This window comes from Indicator indicator, chromosome 17, assembly GCF_027791375.1.
Source record: "Indicator indicator isolate 239-I01 chromosome 17, UM_Iind_1.1, whole genome shotgun sequence".
Lineage (NCBI taxonomy): Eukaryota > Metazoa > Chordata > Aves > Piciformes > Indicatoridae > Indicator > Indicator indicator.
Genome location: NC_072026.1, coordinates 14,339,886 through 14,357,916, shown reverse-complemented (window position 1 = coordinate 14,357,916; position 18,031 = coordinate 14,339,886). Strand labels below are relative to the sequence as shown.

Below are 18,031 nucleotides of genomic sequence, written 5' to 3'. Positions count from 1 at the left end.
TAGATCATAAGCGACAGCGACTCACACTGATAAGCTAAGACGATACTCGCCTGGTCTTCTCCATCCTAAGAGGTGATTTCACATCACCTATTAGTTCATTCCTACTTGTGTTACTTCAGCTTTTATGGCTCTTGGAATTGCCATGTAACTCAGGTGAACTGATGTCTCCACCCTGTCTTGGAGGCTTATCCAGGATTTTCCAAGCCTTCTGATAAATCTTGCAGAGGAAGCTCCTTCTCTTCTGTGCAGAGCCCACACATGAGCAATGCATTAGTTTGGCTTTCTAAGCATAACTTCATATTTAATTTCTTGTAAGTGAACACTTGTTTTCCTCTGTTTTGCCTGCACTTTGCTTGCCTGTTGTAGGCTGTTCCTCGACATCTGGCATTTCTGCCAGGAAAGAACCAATTTTATCAGGTACTTGGCTTGCTATCACAATCTTCTCAGGAGTGTCTGTAAATTTAGTGAACATAGCAAAAAAACCCCAAAACCCCAAACAAACAAACAAACAAAAAACCCTGCCAGCAAACAGAAAAGCCTAGATATCCTATGGGTGGATGTCAAGAGACAATGAGCTCCAGTTTCTCACAGTGTACAGCATATTACACTGCTTTATAAGCTACATACGTTGTGTTGGACCAGGCAATTTTCTGGCAGCACGCAAACCACACCTCTGGAAAGTGTATGCCTTTAAACAGTTATTTTTACAAGTTATCTTGAAAAGAGTTTATCTATCTGGGTTGCTTAAAAATATTCTCAGTTTTGTCTTGTTCTCTCAGCTGAGATGCCAGGCCTACAGCAGACGTAGCTATTGGCTGTGGAGCCATCTGACCTTCACATGAGGTTTAGGTTGCACATAAGGAGCAATTTCTTCCCCAAAGGGTTGTCAAGGCTTGGTCTAGGCTGCTCAGTGCAGTGGTGGAATCTCCATCCCTTGAGAGGTTTCAAAGCTGTGCAGATGTGGTGCTGAGTGACATGGTTTAGTGGTGACCTAGAAGTGCTGGGTTCATGGTTGGACTTGATCTTAAAGGTCTCTTCCAAACAAAACTATTTTATTGTTCTGTAATTCCAAACAATTAACACACATTATGTATGGATCATTTAACGTCAAATATCCAGAACTATTAATTTGGATGTTCAGAAGCTGGAAATCAAAGAAGATTAATTTCAGTGAAAGCAGAAGGAGGAAATGAAACAAATAGGGGATTATATTCAAAAGCTGAAAGAAAATTGCTGTGAGCCCAGGCAGGTTGTTCTCTGCAGGAGATGCTGTGCCTTGTTTTAAAAAAAAAAAAAAAAAACAGTTCGTGTGGTGCGCTGCAGATGTAGTTTTCATTCTTGCAGATTGATTCTTAATTCTACAGCCAAATACGCTTTTAAATTCGTGGCTGGATGCTTGACTGCTTCCCAAGACTCCTGTTAAGGAAGCCGCTATGGAGCACGCGCGTACGTCCACACGCCACAGCAGCGGCGCTGAGGCAGCGTCTCACCGCAGGCGGCCAGGCCAGGTTAGGCCGAGCCGCGAGGCTGCGTGTGGGACGTGACCTGCCTTCCGCGGGGGTGGGCAGTCCGCCGACGGGCAGGCAGCTCGGCCAGTAGCCACGCGCGGCAGGCAGTGCGGCCCAATCGGTGACGGGCAGGGGCGGGGAGCGCTGGGTGCCGGTGGCGCTGGCAGTCGCTGCGGCAGAGCGCGGGTGGTGCCACAGAAGTGCGGTGTAGAGCAGAGCAGAGCAGAGGGTAGGATCGGATCTGGTAGGGAACAAACATGTCTCTCTCCACCAAGCTCACCCTCGATAAGGTGGACGTGAAAGGCAAGCGGGTCGTCATGAGGTGAGGAACTGGGGCCCAACGCACGCCTTCCTGCCGGGAGGAATGGCCTAGCCCGGCCCTGCCGCTTCACCTGGTGCCCTTGTGCCGGGCTTGCCACTCCTTATCGGCTGGGCCCTGTGAGGAGGGCCGGCGGCCGTGGGGGCTATGGTGGAGCCTCCCGGAGCTGGAGGAGGGTGGGGAGCCCCGGTGGGGCTGCTCTGCCCATCCTCCGGGCTGGGTCCGAGCAGGCCGAGGACGTGCGGCGAGGTTCGGAGGGCTGTCCGGGGGCGGGCGGATTTCTGGGCATCTTTCCCCAGGCAGCAGCGAGTCATCTCTGTCCTCGGCAGCTTCTTGTCTGACGGCAGCACTTTAATTTCTGTAGGGTTTTGGTTTCGTTTTTTTCTCTCGTATGCCGAGTGTTGTAAAGGCCCCGTGCATTCTGAATTACCCATAAAAAAAAAACAAAAACGTGTCTGTCCCTTGCGAGTGGGATGTGATTGATTGATGGGGAGGAGTGTAAATCCAGGTCTCCTCAGCCCTGGCGAAGCCGACGTGGACAGTGTCCAGCCTTCCCCGAGGTGCACTCTGGGGGGGGGGGAGGGAGGCGTCGTGTACTGGGGAGCTGAAGCCGCAGGACTCTGTCTTGGCACACTACTGTGCTTGCACATGCCTCGTCCACAGGCTGCTGGAGGGGAAAACCAGCCATTCTACCGTATTTTCATTCAGGAGCACTAAAAATGAGACTTATTTCCCAGTTCTCTTCTTCCTTCCTGCAAACCCCGAAGCATTGGAATAAAAAAGTGAAAATATGGCTGTGGATACCTCACTAAATAATATCTGTGCTTTGTAACAAGAATTAAATTGCAGGTATTCAGCACGTCCTGGTGTAAACCCCCCAAACAGGGATTTATAGCTTATCTATAAAATATCAAAGCCTGCTGAAAAAGCCTTCTGTTGGAATTGCTGCTAAATATTGGGAGATAATGGCACCGAAGTATATTGTGATACATCCAAAACACTCTTATTGTGGGATTCTTTGTTCAAGGTCACCATAATGTCGCTACTATGTGTCTGTTACCTTGTTCAGTCAGTCAGCAGGTATAACAACATCATAACTAATTCCTTCTAGTCTGTGCCAGATAATTCATTCTTTTTATCCCATCTCTGTTACCTAATTTTGACGTGGTTCCCTAGAAATTTGACTACCAGAAACTGGCCTTGTAATGAGGACCGAAGAAGGTGGCTCAGAATTTGCATGTGCTTCCTAAATCCAGTACAACAAAAGATCTTTTTATCTCTGTAACAACTGATTCTTTTGATTTCTTTTTTTTTTCTGACTGTTTTTTCCCTTTCTGAGTTGTGTCCCAGAGAACAGCTTTGCTTTGGCTCTTAGTCTGTGATAGTTAATGCACGTTAATCTTTGATGGGCTCCTAAAACTAAGTGAAGCAGCAGATGAATTGCCAGTCTTTGTGTTTCCCGCCTGCATCTCGTTGGCTCTGAAAAAGTCACCATGTGCTCTCAGTACTGCTAAAATCTATACCTCTCTATCTTCTCATATTCGTCACAATTTGGCGCGCTCATAATCTGCTTATCTCCCAGTGCGGATGCCAAAACTACAGGCGAAACTGGGAATGGGGAGGAGAGAGGATTCAGGGGGAGCTCAGATTTCAGTTGTCTGCAGTGGAGAGGAAGGCTAACCTGGGTCTTTCTTTTGTGGCTCTGATGGCTCTCTAAAGCGAACCATTCTTCTGTTATCTCCTTTTAGATTAATGGCTCGATAGTGGCCTTTTCTTTACCTTTTCTAGAATTAGTCCGCTGCAGTGTGGGGCTGACAGTTCAATTTCTTTCTGCTCAGCTACTCCTGTTTTACTGGCAGCTTTCGTCTTTATTTCCATGTGTTTCTTGTGCTGAGCAAGCTGCATCTTCCTGAGTGGTGTTATTCTTTAATAGAGAAGGACGGAGGCTAAACTGTAACACCCTGTTCCGCTTTCCTCCTTCTGATACGCTGTTACAGTCGATTAGCTGTTCCCTTCCCCACTCTGTGAGTAATTTCTGCTTCTGCTGTTACGCAACACAGTTTCCTGCAGCTGCTACTCAGCACGTGGGCACAAGGTATGCCAGTCAGAAATGGCTGCTGGAACTCCTCCATTCCATCCTTCATCATAGGAGAACTACCTCGGGTCAGGTCTTCAGTGGAAATGTGATAAAGCCACAGCACTAAGCTGCAGAGAACAGAAATTTGTAGTGGGCCAGCCTTCCTGCTGGCCATAATGCTCCAACCAAGTATTTTAGAGGCTTTGTTAGAGAACACAATGTCACTTTTCATTGTTTCCTTCCTTTTCCACAGGAGTTCGTAGCTGGTGATCTGAAAACTTGCTGTTTAAGATGAGAAGGTTGTGGGGAGCTCCTTCAGTCTGTTTTATTTCCTACTTCATCATCACTACCACTGGGGTCATTGAGCATTCTATCAGGTGTTCTCAGTTTGTGTTCTGTTATTAGAGGCAGAAATGGGTAGTTACAGACTGATTTCAAAACAGAGCTTGCATACATGGCAGAGCTGACAGTCTTACTCTAATTGTAATTTTCTTTCCTAGACAGCACCTTCACTGTCAGGTTCTCTCACTCTTTGTAAAGGAAATTTGTGGAGTGTTTACTTGTATTTGTGTTTTTTTTAGGGTTGACTTCAATGTTCCAATGAAGGATCACAAAATAACCAACAATCAAAGGTAAGCCAGCATGTCCATCCCAGATGGAAGCCCCAAAGTCTGTTTTCATTCTGATTTTAGCCCAGTCCTGTTACCAGTCCCTGATGAAGTTGTCATTGCTCCTACCTTCTTTCAGACAAGGTCCAACAATTGTTAATTAAACTCCCTCCATCAATTAGCAAGCTACACTAACTACAAGGCCTCTTCTCACCATAACTGCTGTGGAAAGCATATAGAAAAGGTCTTGTACAGATCCTAAGCTATTTTTTTTAATATGATTGAAGTATTACAAGCATTTCACAACTGCATCCCTTTGGCTGTGTGTGAAAATTTCCTAGATTTTTTGGTAGTAACCAGAAGTCTTCCTGCCTCCTGGTTACCCTGGGGTTGTGTTAACTTGTTGGCTTATGTTAGAGTAATTGTTTTGGTACAGCAAACAGACACAGGGTGTAGAAACAGGATATCAGATGTCTTGTCTGTCACTTAACAGGCAGATGCCAGTTTTGTTCACCACAATACCCTCACCACTCAGCATTCCTGCTGTTTCTGTATTGCTTCAGCATCACAGACTAAACCAGGAAGCCCTATAAAGTTCAAGTGTGTCCTGGCACTTCTTACTACAAGCAATCAATAGGGTTTAGATTACAAAGTACATTTTTACTTATGTCTTTTATGTTGCATGAAAGAGAACAGTGAAACATGAAAACATGCTGGGATGGAGAATTCTGTTACTGCTTTCCAGACTCTGCTTCAGGATTGTCATGATACCTAGGAGAAGAGTGGGTTGGGTTAGCCCCACAGGGAAAGCTGTGCTCTATGGGGTATGGTTAGTCTCCTACATACTTTTTCTAGCAATGGTTGCTAAGAAGCCCATCCTTTCCCTGACTGGTGGTGATGCCCTGCTGTTTTTTGGTGGGAGGTAGGCTAAACTGTGTGAATCAGAGGTAGTATGAACTTCTTAAGTAATTGTTCTGCCCAGCTCTTGTGCTTCATATGTTTTGTTGTTTTTGACGGATAACTCCCAGGGCTCTTGTGTAAATGGTCATTAAGTCTCCTTGCCTGGTAAATGCTGTTTGAATTAATTTTTAATCTGTTCTTCTCTGCCTTTATAGAATTAAGGCAGCTGTTCCTACCATCAAGCACTGCTTGGATCATGGAGCTAAGTCGGTGGTTTTGATGAGTCACTTGGGTCGCCCGGATGGTGTTCCCATGCCTGAAAAGTTCTCTTTGGCCCCAGTAGCTGTGGAGCTTAAATCACTCATGGGCAGGTAAAGTAGAAGAGCAGGGCAGTTTGCATCAGGCCCTGTCATAGAATCAGTCAGGGTTGGAAGGGGACCACAAGGATCATCTAGTTCCAACCCCCCTGCCATGGGCAGGGGCACCCCACACTAGATGAGGCTGGCCAGAGCCTCATCCAGCCTGGCCTTAAACACCTCCAGGGATGGGGCCTCAACCACCTCCCTGGACAACCCATTCCAGGCTCTCACCACTCTCATGGTGAAGAACTTCTTCCTCACGTCCAGCCTGAATCTCCCCGCTTCCAGCTTTATTCCATTCCCCCTAGTCCTGTCACTCCCTGATATCCTAAAAAGTCCCTCCCCAGCTTTCTTGTAGGCCCCCTTCAGATACTGGAAGGCCACAAGAAGGTCACCTTGGAGCCTTCTCTTCTCCAGACTGAACAGCCCCAACTCTCATCAGTCTGTCCTCATAGGAGAGGTGCTCCAGCCCTCTGCTTATCCTGGTGGCCCTTCTCTGGACACGTTCCAGCATGTCCATATCCCTCTTGTAATAGGGGCTCCAGAACTGGACGCAGTACTCCAGGTGGGGTCTCACCAGAGCTGAGTAGAGGGGGAGAATCACCACCCTCGACCTGCTGGCCACACTTCTCTTGATGCAGCCCAGGATCTGGTTGGCTTTCTGAGCTGCAAGTGCACATTGACAGCTCATGTTGAGCTTCTCGTCCACCAGCACCCCCAAGTCCCTCTCCTCGGGGCTGCTTTCCAGCCAGTCACTGCCCAGCCTGGATTTGTGCTTGGGATTGCCTCGACCCAGATGCAGGACCCTGCACTTGGTCTTGTTGAACCTCATGAGGTTGGCTTGTGCCCACCTCTCCAGCCTGTCCAGGTCCCTCTGGATGGATCCCTTCCCTCCAGCCTGTCTGCTGCACCACACAGCTTGGTGTCATCAGCAAACTTGCTGAGGGTGCACTCAATGCCACTGTCCATGTCACTGACAAAGATGTTGAACAAGACTGGTCCCAGGACTGAGCCCTGAAGGACTCCGCTTGTCACTGGCCTCCACTGGGACATGGAGCCATTGACAGCCACTCTTTGGGTGCGGCCATCAAGCCAGTTCTGTATCCATCTCGTGGTCCACCCATCAAACCCATGTGTCACCAGTTTGGAGACCAGGATGTGCTGTGGGACAATGCTGAAGGCTTTGCTCAGGTCCAGGTAAATGACATCAGTTGCTCACCCCTCATCTATTAAGGTTGTGACCTGTTCATAGAAGGCCACCAGGTTTGTCAGGCAGGATTTGCCCTTGGTGAAGCCATGCTGACTGTACCAAATCACCTCTTCACTATTCTTCTGTCTCAGTAGTGCCTCCAGGAGAATCTGCTCCATGATCTTACCAGGCACAGAGGTGAGACTGCCTGGCCTGTAGTTCCCTGGTTCCTCCTTCTTACCCTTTTTGAAAATAGGAGCAATGTTTCCCCTTTTCCAGTCAGTGGGGACTTCCCCAGACTGCCAGGACTTTTGGAATATAATAGAGTCAGTGCTCTTGAATGCTTTCCTTCCTGAAAAGAAGTCACTGGTGGGACGACAGCATATATCTTGTGTTTGCAGGGAGGTCTTATTCCTGAAGGATTGCGTTGGTCCCGAGGTGGAGAAGGCCTGTGCCAGTCCTGCACCTGGCTCCATCATCCTGTTAGAGAACCTCCGATTCCATGTAGAAGAAGAAGGGAAAGGGAAAGACGCTTCAGGGAACAAGGTGAAACTTCAAGCTGTGCCATTGTGCATGTCTGTGCTGGTCTTAGCCCTTATTTGCTGCAGATGGACAAAGCCAACAGCCTGTGCAGTTTGTGAATTTGCTCTTGGAAGGATGTTAGAGTGGTTCAGTTCAGCGTGTCCAACCGTTTATACTTCATGCTGTGCAGAAGTCATACATTGAGTCAAACTGAGTTGTGCATTGCATCACATGTATTGGATTTCCACAGTGAAACATCTGAAGTGAAAGGCTACAGATGACTGTAAAAGAAGGAAAAAGAAGCAAAACAGGGCTGTGCAGGAAATTGGCTGTTGCCTATTAGATGTTATTTTGGTATGTCAAAACCAAAAACCAAGGTCTGTTGGAATCAGTTTATTGCCCTGGGGCTCTAAGAATGATGTTTCTGTCGTGATTATCTGGCTAGTATTTCAACATAACGTTTAAATACTCTGCAGCAGAGGGATTATCAAACCCTTTTATAAACCTGTCTGCTCTTACGAGTGGTCATCTAGAACCAGGCTGCCTTACACCTCTGACATTTTCTTGAAGGTCAGGAAGAATGCTTCCTCCAGACAGCTTCTTTTCTTAGCAGTGGTGACCCTGCTGACTTTATGCAGGCCTTGGCTGCTTTTGGATTCAGGGTGTGGAGTAGAATACTGACATGGTGTGGTGCCTTTCATGGGCTGACACAGTAACTTTGAAAAGTAGCTCAGAGAACTACACAAGCCTTTGCAGATGGCAGTGAAAAACTGAGCAAGCGTGGAATTATTTACTGCTGGAACTGTGCCGCAAAGCCATCATGGTGGCAGGGAGAGGAGTGGGACAGGAATTTCATCTTCTTTGGGAAGCAGTCTCTTGGTTTTGTGGATTTCTGTGATTCCCAGATTCTTTAGCTGGGCACATGCATGTGGAAACACATGCTGCAGCTGAGCACAACAGGAGAGGAGCTGTTGGCTGATCTGCTTTCTTGTCCTCACAGAGGTCAAAGTCAGTGCTGTGGAAATGGTAATGCAGATTACTGACTGGTGCTTGGAAACTGGGTTTCCACAGCAGCTGAAACAACTTCTACTCATTTTGTAATCTCTGTAGTCTCTTTGGATTGTCATCTGCTCAGTCTGTATGAATAAAAGGGCACCCAAAGCCATACTGAACCCATCTGCTGAATACAAGAGGACCTTCCTGCCACTGTCTCCATGGTGTTACATCTTGGGGCTGGCACTTGGGATGATGAGCTGATCAAGCAGGAAGGTACTTGGAGAGGTGATCACCTGAGTTCCAGTCTGGGCTGTTTACAGCAAGCGGCTGTAAACTAGGTCTGAACAGTCACTGTCAGTGAGCTCTGCTGTCTTTTTCATGATGGGGAAGAAAACTGAAGTTCATGAACTGACCTGTGAGGGTATGGTAGGATGCTTGGAAGGTAGAGAAAAAGTTTTTTTAAGAGAAATGCATCTGTTCTTGCCCACTACATGGCTAAGCTTATCTCCAGCTTCCCTGTGTTGGCTGTTTTCACTGTGGCTTGTTGTAGTGTGCAGGTTGTTTATAAGTTAGTCCTCAACATGGTCACTAAATCCAGTCTTTCAGGAGCTCAGCTTTTTACCCATGGCTCTTGGAGACCACATTTTGCTTGTTCAGTAACTGAGCTTGAGTTTGTTTTGTCACCTCCCAGCACTGATGTGTCTCTACACACCCTTTCTGTGGTACCTCTATTCATTACACAAAACCAGAATCTGTTGGAGGGTAACTGAAAGGTTGGTAGTGCCTGCAGTTCATCCCTGCTCTTTTCATGTACTAGAAACTTGATATGGGAACAGTCCTCAGGCCTGTGATAGCAATTTCAGGATTTTAACATGGAGTTTAAACCATTTAAACCTTTATGTTGCCCCTATGAGACGAGGAAAGAGCTGACAAAGTGCAGTGACCCACAGGATGAACTATGGAGTCTTTCCAGCTGACTTTGCTTTGGGTTTGCAGTCTAATTGCTGACTTTGACTTCAGTTTCAGCTCTGTGCACCTGAATAGCACAAACTTGTTGTTCTTTCTTGTTTTAGATCAAGGCTGATGCTGCAAAAGTGGAGGCTTTCAGAGCCTCTCTTTCTAAACTGGGAGATGTGTATGTCAATGATGCTTTTGGAACTGCCCACCGTGCTCACAGGTGTGTACCTGCTTTCCTTCCACAGGCAGAACTATAGAATGACGTGTGCCACAGAAACACTCACAATGTGATGCAAGGGGTTTTAACTGCCTTTTGGGCTTATCCCATTATCATTCTGCTGCGTTTGTTCTTGAGAAGTGGGTTCAGTGGAGTCAACTGTCACTACTGTCTGCTCTTTCAAGCTGTCCTCTGGGAACAGGAGACAGCCAAAGGGCTTAAGTTTTGTATTGACATTTTAGACTTTGAAGATACAAAAATTACTTGCTTTGGATTTGTACAAATTGTTCTGCAATTGCAGCAGATCTCTTTTCCAAAAGATTAATAGCTGCAGATGGATTATTCTCATGGAATGTTTTTAGGTACATGTACTTGCAAGCTCAGCTGGTCCTCTTTGAGCTTGATTTCATAATCCATTGCTTTTGGTGGAAGACATGTCTGCTTTTGCTGTGCTTATTGAAAAGTCCCTCAGCATTTTGAATCACTAGTGTGTCTGTGAAAAAATGTGATGGTTTGAAACTGTCTCTTATTTTTTCTTCTCAAAGTTCAAGCAGAGAAAGCGAAAGAGTGTAAATAAGTCACTACTGGGTGTAAGAAAGCAAAATAATGATTGTTCTAAACACTTGCATTGGATAGATAGAAATGTTTAAGAATGACCACTCAAAACAAAGTTGGACAGTCGGGGCAACTTCCTGGGCTGTCTGGCTGCTGCTTCTTCTCTTCTGGCTGGAGATAACACACTGACCTTGGCGAGCTAAGTTAACAGCCTCTTTGCTGTTAACTAACTGCTTTCTGCCAGGGGGGCCCCTGGGAGAAGGCCCCTCTCGGGGGAAGCAAAGGGGGCTTGGTTGTGCTTTTCTGTTGATTGTATATATTTGTAAATGTTGTGAATTTTGTATATGTCTACATATTCGTTGCAGTTCATCATAGATTGTAGATTTTCTTGTAAATGCAGCTTTCATTTGCTTTCCAGACTGAGCTAGCCTGGTTATTGTTGGTGGGGGGGATTTCAGCTCTCACACTGATACAAAAAAAACATTGGAAAATGTGCAGCCATCTTACCAAACCAGGATAATGGAATCCTCCCTTGTGTTTCCAAGCAGGTGATAGCTATTCTCATGGCTGCAGCTGACTAAAGGATTGGCATATGATGTTGTGAGATGGTGGGGTGGTGTTTGGACCTATATTGAGAGGTCTTTTTTCCTTTCCTCACTCTAACTTTTATTCTGCAGCTCCATGGTAGGTGTTAATCTGCCCCAGAAGGCTGCTGGCTTCTTAATGAAGAAAGAACTGGATTATTTTGCTAAGGCCCTAGAGAGTCCAGAGAGACCCTTCCTAGCAATTCTTGGAGGGTAAGACTCAAGAACATGTTGACTCTGTATTTAACTCTCCTATGACAAATGAAAAGCTATTTTGCCTTGGTTCACCAATTTTGGTTTCTTTTTAACTGTATCTACAGTTCAGATTTGTAGGTAAGTCATAAGATCTGAGATGTGGATTTAGGAAGAGCTAACTGACCATGCACTACTGTGATGACACTATCAGGGCTTGCTCATCTTATCTCTTGGCCTTCTACATTCCCAGTACAGAGCACTTTGTTGTACAACTGAAGCTGAAGAGCTGTTACGTAGATATGATGGCCCTGAGACATTGTTGGTGACCTTTCCTCTAGGGTTCAGAGTACAAGCATCCTTCAGGCTCAGCACTGTGTAAATTGACCTGTCATGCAATGGTCACCTGCTGTAGCTGGATTGGGCTTCACTCTTCCATGCAGCTGGTGTGCAGAGAAACAAAACCAAGTGCCTGCTTGTGTGTAGAAATATTTTCACATTGATGTTGGTCGTCATCATGTGTGCCCAGTTTAGTGTGCCCAGTATAATTCAGCTTGTCAGGTGAATCAAAATACTTTGCTAATTAACACAAAGGATAACACCATAAGATTCCCATGTTCTTCATAGAAATATGTGGCTAAATCCTACTCTTTTCATCCATACTTTTTTAAAAAGAATATTTATTTTTTACGTGGTTTTAAGCTTCTTCCATGACCCTGTTTGGACTGTACACTGCTTTTTTCTTTTTGTTAGTACCTTTCCAAGGTTTACAGCTGCAGGTGAGCCCCTCTTCTTCTTAATAGGTGCTAGACATCTCTTGCTGCCTTTGATGGAAGGTGCAAGTGTATTACCAAGGGAAAGTTTATTGGTTACCTCATCATATGTTCAAGTTAGAGCAGCAGCTAGGATGGCCAAAGCATTAAAACATCAGGCCTGTTAGTAAAGTCTGCAAGTGTTGTAAATCCAGTGGGAACAAAATCACCTTCTCTGAGAGGTGTATGTGACCAGCATGTCCCAGAGTACTGATGAATGCTGACTGCATCTTAGTGAGTGAAAGGAGAAGCTCTGAGAGTGTCTCAGAGCCAGAAAATACCTTTAGCTGCTTGAAAGCACCACAGGGCCTGGAGAAGAGCAGGCTGAGAGGTGATTTTTCTCAATGCTAATCTATATCTAAAGAGTGAGGATCAAGAGGATGGGGCAAGACTGTTTTCAGTGGTGGCCAATGACAAGACAAGGGACAATGGCCAAAACTGGATCCCAGGAAGTTCCTTCTGAATATGAGGAAAAAATTCTTTACTATCAGGGTGCCAGAGCACTGCCCAGAGAGGCTGTGGAGTCTCCTTCTCTAGAGAGATTCCAGGTGTGCCTGGACATTGTGATCCTGGGCAACCTGCTGTGGGTGACCTTGCTTTAGCGTGTTGGGGGTTGAACTAGATGATCTCCAACCCCTGCCATTCTGATTCATGCTGTCTTAGCTAAAGATTACTAGAGAGTAAGTTCTGTCTTGAGGAGTTTTGGGCAATGGCTACATTATTCTTTTCCTTCTTTCTCTCACCAGAGCCAAAGTTCAGGATAAGATCCAGCTGATCAGTAACATGTTGGATAAGGTCAATGAGATGATCATTGGTGGTGGAATGGCATTCACCTTCCTCAAAGTGATCAACAACATGGAGGTATGAAAAGAACAGTATTTTATCTGCTTCTAGTAAGGATATGGTCAGAATGTCTCTTGTATATTCGGATACTGATAACTGGCTATCTGTACTCTGCAGGAGTAGGGAGCACTGAGAAGTTAAAATTGCATTGCAAAAATCAGATTACTGCCCATGTCTAGCTAGGTGCTTTGAGAAACAGTCTTCCAGAATTGCTGTCTGAGCACTTTGGCCTGACTTCTGCTAGTCTCTTCTCTAATGACTGGTAACTTGTTTTACTTTTCCCAAATAGATTGGCAACTCTCTGTTTGATGAAGAGGGGTCAAAAATTGTCAAAGACCTGATGGCCAAGGCAGAGAAGAATGGTGTGAAGATTACTCTGCCTGTTGACTTCATCACTGCAGACAAATTTGATGAGAATGCACAGACTGGGGAAGCTACAGTGACTTCAGGCATTCCTGCTGGCTGGATGGTAGGTTTTAGTAGGCAAGGCACTGGAAGAAGTAGCAGGCAGCAGTGGAGTGGGAAGGACATGTCTCGAAGGAATAGAGCATTTGTGATCCATTGCAAATATTTCTCAAGGCATTCAAGTAGCTTTTGTAAGATTTGGATTAAAAGAACAAACTCTAAAGCTTTCAGATCTAAATGCAGTAGAAATCCTTTTTATTTGACTAGAGTTTAAATAGCTTTGCCAAAAGTTTCTAATGAAGGCTTCAGGCAGCTGACATTGATGTGAAAATCAGAATGGTTTGAGTTGGAAGGGACTTTTAAAAGTCATGTAGTCCAACCCCCCCTTGCAGTTATCAGGGAGATTTTCAATTAGAGCTGGTTGCTCAAAGCCCCAAACAGCCTGGAATGATTCCAGGGATAGGGCTACTACTGCCTCTCTGGGAAAACTGGGTCAGGGTCTCACCACCTACAGTGTGAAAATGTTTTTCTTTCTGTCTAGTCTAAACCTCCCTCTTTTGCTTTACACCCATCACGCCTTGTCCTGTCACAACAGACCCTGCTCAAATGTCTGTCCTCATCTTTCTCTCCTTCTTTAAGTACTGAAAGGCTGTAAGGTCTCCCTGGAGCCTTCTCCACCAACCCTACCTCTTAGCCTTTCCCCATAGGAGAGGTGAAAAATGACTTTATTTGCACTGGGAAGATAAACACCACACCAGACTCCAGCTTACTTCAGCAGCTGCTGCTGGCAGATCTTTCTGTTCGTCAATATTCAGAGCAGAGGAACTCTCTGTGTGTCCAGGAGTGATAGGGAAGCTTCTGAGGATCCCAGTTAGCCATTGGTGATTTGAGATGGGCATCAGCATTAAGTATATCTGTGGCTTTCCTTACTTGCCTTAGGGATTGGACTGTGGCCCTGAAAGTGTGAAGAAGTTTGTTGAGGTTGTGGGAAGGGCCAAGCAAATTGTGTGGAATGGTCCAGTTGGTGTCTTTGAGTGGGACAAGTTTGCCAAAGGAACCAAAGCCCTGATGGACAAAGTGGTAGAAGTCACTGGAAAGGGCAGCATCACTATTATTGGTAAGTAGTTGTAGATGTTTGGTTTTGTCTTTCCAAATCCAGCAAGAAAGCTTCTGCATGCCAGTACCATGATAAAAATATTTGTCAAATTGTTCTTCTGTTCTCATGTTTTCATCTGTCCTTCAGCTTGGACCCAAGGCTTTAAAAGCTGCAGGATGTGCTAATGCTGTGTATTTGGGAGCAGGAGCAGCCTGTAGCTATGGCCCTGAAGCTGATCAAAACCTGAATTTCTTGCGCAGCTCATTGATTCTGTTTGTACCACAGGTGGTGGAGATACAGCTACCTGCTGTGCCAAATGGAACACGGAGGATAAAGTTAGCCATGTCAGCACAGGAGGTGGTGCCAGCCTGGAACTGCTAGAGGGTAACTGCTCTTTTATCTTAACTGATTTGATCAAATCAGGTAGTTCTGGGTGCTCTGCATTGTGTTGATATTCAAGAAAATACAATAGAATAAGTGTCTCTTCTGCTCTACCACTAGCTTTGAGCTCTTTGTTGTGGTCCTAGAGGAAGAGAGGTGAGAAAATGGAGTATTCTTGTAAACAGCAGAGAGTGCACTTCCAGAAAGCAAAAATGTTGGTATAGAAATTAAAATGGCCTTGAAAGCAGGCTGTCTTTTTTTGTAGCTGATCCCCTGAGACATGCTAATCACTGCTGAAAATGTCCCATTTCTGTTAGGGAAATCTCATCAGAATACCTGGAATTTTTGCCAGAAGCCTCCTTTCCAGCACTTTTTGAGAAGCTCCCTGGTTTTGGGGAGCCCCCTAGTGATCCCTTACAATCCTGCACAAGGGCACTTGGAATTCCAAATGGGTAGAATTATTTCCTCTGGTAATTAGCTGTTTCCCAATATGTGTAAATTATCTAATGCTGTCAGCTCCTCTGAAAAAGAGGAACTGCAGTACCCTGCATTGCAGCTGTGAGTTTCCAGCAGTTAGATGGGAGACAGAGCTTTTGTTTCTGTTGCCTAGGGAGTGGTGGTAAAGGGAAAGAATGCAGATGGCTTGAAGGAAATACTGTGCAACCAATTTATTCAAAAGGACAAACTCGTCTAAGTTTTGGCCCAAAATGTGGGTTTGTGTGTGTGATCTTTTAAATGTAACGGAAGTCTGGCTAATTAAAAAAGCTTCTGAAGTTTGAAGAAATAAAAAGACAAAAAAAACCTATCCAAAACCCCAGCATTAGTGAGTTGTGAACAGTGTTAAAATTCAGTATTGCCACACAGCTTGAGCATTAGAAAAGGGAGATTTACTGAAAGAAAAGCAAACCCAGAATGGTCTCTCCTCATTAAAGTCAGATAAAAAGCTACAAATGCTATAGACATTGCATTTCAATAATCTCATGTGCAGAGATGAGCATATTACTTGCTTCTACCAGCTGGAATGAGGTGTGTCAATACCTAAAACTGGCTGATTTAGACTCAGTAAAAGATAAGACCTGTAGGCAGGTTTGTTTTTTTTTTTCTTAATTCTTTCTTAAAATTTCCATCACACACTCAAATTCTATTTACATCCCGATAGGGACTGAGGGGAAATGCAGCAGCTCTGTTTCCATCCAACTTAATGGAAAAAGATCTTAGGTGTTTGAGTCTGACCTCAGCAGAGACTTGGATAGATATTCACCATTGTTAATTGGGAATTGATGACTACATTAAGTATGTCTGCTGACACAGGAGAGCAGATGTGTTCTGGATTCTCAGTGCAGCCCTAAGGGGTAAACTCTTCCACATGAAATGCCTGTGTGCCTGAAGAGCTACACAGGAGTATTTGTACGGGCAAGCTTTGCTATTTTTAAGTTCATTTCTGATATTTTCTTTTTTTGTGGTATGTTTTACATTTGCAATCGCAACATTTAAGCTTAGGTTTTAGAGGGCAGAGGGGTTGTTAACTTTACTGCTATTCTTTTAACTACATCACTAGGTAAGGTTCTTCCTGGTGTGGACGCCTTGAGCAACGTGTAGAAATGAGAGTATGGCCCCACTTCCCAGTCCTGTGCACAGCCCCTGAGATTCAACACTTCAGCGCTTCTGTATTCCAGCTCTGCGACAGGCAGATCACAAAATGTAAACCGAAATCAGACAGGCTTTGAGGAAAAGACAGAAGAGATACTTTACGACTGCAGTTTACATGATGTGGATTTGTCCACTGTTCTCCCACTTGAATTAACGTAGTGAGTTTAAACTGTTGTTGTGAATTTAGAGTGTATATATTTATATTTTGCCTTTTCAAAGAGATTAATCCCTGTTAGAGATGTCTGTTTCTCAGAAAGGAGTGCACTGTTTAGCTTCAATGTTCTTTAGTAGGTATTTTCATCACTTGACACGGTTCAGAAACAAGAGGGGACTCCAGTTTTTTGGAGGCTGATTGTAATAGCTGCTGAATAAACATATTTAAAGTGCTCTCAGTTTGTATGTGATCCTTCTTTCAGATTTTTAGAGCTGTCTGTATTAAAATATTTTTTTTCCCAGCATCAGAAGGTGGAGATATTTTTCCTTTTTGCTCTAATTAGAATATTTATAAATATCCTTTTGCTTTTGTGGATCTGTAAGTGCCCAGTTGTTACTGAAGTGAACTTCAGTGGTAAGGAAGGAAGTTGCTACAGATATGCTGTTATGTTAGAACTTCCATCAAGTACTAAAGTAAGATGAAATTTTGAATATACAAGTCTAGTAAATAAAAACCAAATTTAAAAGTGTTTCTCATCTAGATAACTTGCCTTATAGTAGGCAACTGATGTATCTAATCTTAAGCAAGGGGGAACTTTGCCAACAGAGGCAGGGAAAGCTTTGAGTCACTGGCAATCGGAACTGCAATGCACTTTTGCTCAGGTTCATGCTCCTAAAAGCACTAAAACCAGCACAGTGAAATGCCACATCTGGCTCATTTCCATGAGTTGAACAATACACCAGGAGGGTGGTGAGGCACTGAAACAGGCTCTCAAGAGAAGTTGTGGAGCCTTTAACCCTGGAAGGGTTTAAAGCAAGGTTAGATGTGGCCTTCTGCAACCTGGTCTAGTAGGAAGTGTCCCTGCCCCTGGCAGGGAGCTGGAATTAGATGATCTTTATGGTCCCTTCCAACGCAAACCATTCTATGAATTAGGTGTGTGTGTGGCTTGAGCATGTTACAGAACTGGAAATCCTGTCAAGCAGAGGCCCACCAACTTGATGCAAACATGAAGTAGAAATTTACATTTTTACCATCTGGGTTTGGCTTCTGTGCTTGCTGCAGGACCCAGAGGGTTGCTCAGGGTGGCTCTAAACCAAAGGAGGATTCCAAACTGGTTTCTGAGCTGCCAAAAGTATGTTCTAGATTATCATCATGGCTCTGCTTGTAAGAACTGCAAGGATGCAGTGGTCCAGCTGAACTGGTTGTGTATCATCCTGCTGGATCAGAGAAAAGTGATGGGAAGCACCCACTGCCATTTTTTTTCCTATTGAATTCCCAGCAGCATTAGAGTGTGTCTTGGGAGGTTTTGCAGGGCCAGAATAATATAAAGAAGCCAGGATGAACTGTGGAGAGAATCTTTGAGGTAAGCAGTAAGCCACAACACAGAGTATACTTTTAGCTTAATTTGTATGTATGTACATTACATCAACAAAAGGAAAGAATGTGATGTATACCAGAACTAGTCTAGTGTCATGGTGGGATGCAAATTCAAACCCAGTAATGCTGAAGTTAAACCAAATAAAGCTGTGTGTGAAATATATACTCTACACTTTAAAGCTACAAGTGACTGTTGGAAAGAAAAGAAACTAAATAATGCAAATGACTGCAATGCTGTGGTTTCCTCCTCCTTCTCCTTCACTCCTTTGTTAAATCTCCCAAGCATTGTCTGCTTATGCATGACTGATGCAGATTCTTGCTAGGATTGCT

The 18,031-nt window shown here is 44.7% G+C and overlaps 1 protein-coding gene across 1 annotated transcript; it reads left to right on the top strand.

The window, feature by feature from the left end:
* Positions 1-1,687: 1,687 nt before the first annotated feature.
* Positions 1,688-16,551, top strand: PGK1 (phosphoglycerate kinase 1). Its single transcript, XM_054388513.1, has 11 exons — positions 1,688-1,830; positions 4,486-4,536; positions 5,628-5,783; positions 7,362-7,506; positions 9,552-9,655; positions 10,885-11,004; positions 12,542-12,656; positions 12,928-13,107; positions 13,983-14,160; positions 14,425-14,523; positions 16,079-16,551. The coding sequence occupies exons 1-11, from the start codon at positions 1,766-1,768 to the stop codon at positions 16,117-16,119; spliced, it is 1,254 nt and encodes a 417-aa protein (XP_054244488.1). The 5' UTR covers positions 1,688-1,765; the 3' UTR covers positions 16,120-16,551.
* The last annotated feature ends 1,480 nt before the right edge of the window (positions 16,552-18,031 follow it).

What these genes read in the sequence shown, in the direction of transcription:
- PGK1 (XM_054388513.1), top strand. Translation starts at nt 1,766, where the DNA reads ATGTCTCTCTCCACCAAGCTCACCCTCGATAAGGTGGACGTGAAAGGC. An exon ending in CTTAAATCACTCATGGGCAG is followed by an intron (nt 5,784 to 7,361) that starts GTAAAGTAGAAG and finishes TTGTGTTTGCAG; the next exon opens with GGAGGTCTTATTCCTGAAGG. An exon ending in ACTGCCCACCGTGCTCACAG is followed by an intron (nt 9,656 to 10,884) that starts GTGTGTACCTGC and finishes TTTATTCTGCAG; the next exon opens with CTCCATGGTAGGTGTTAATC.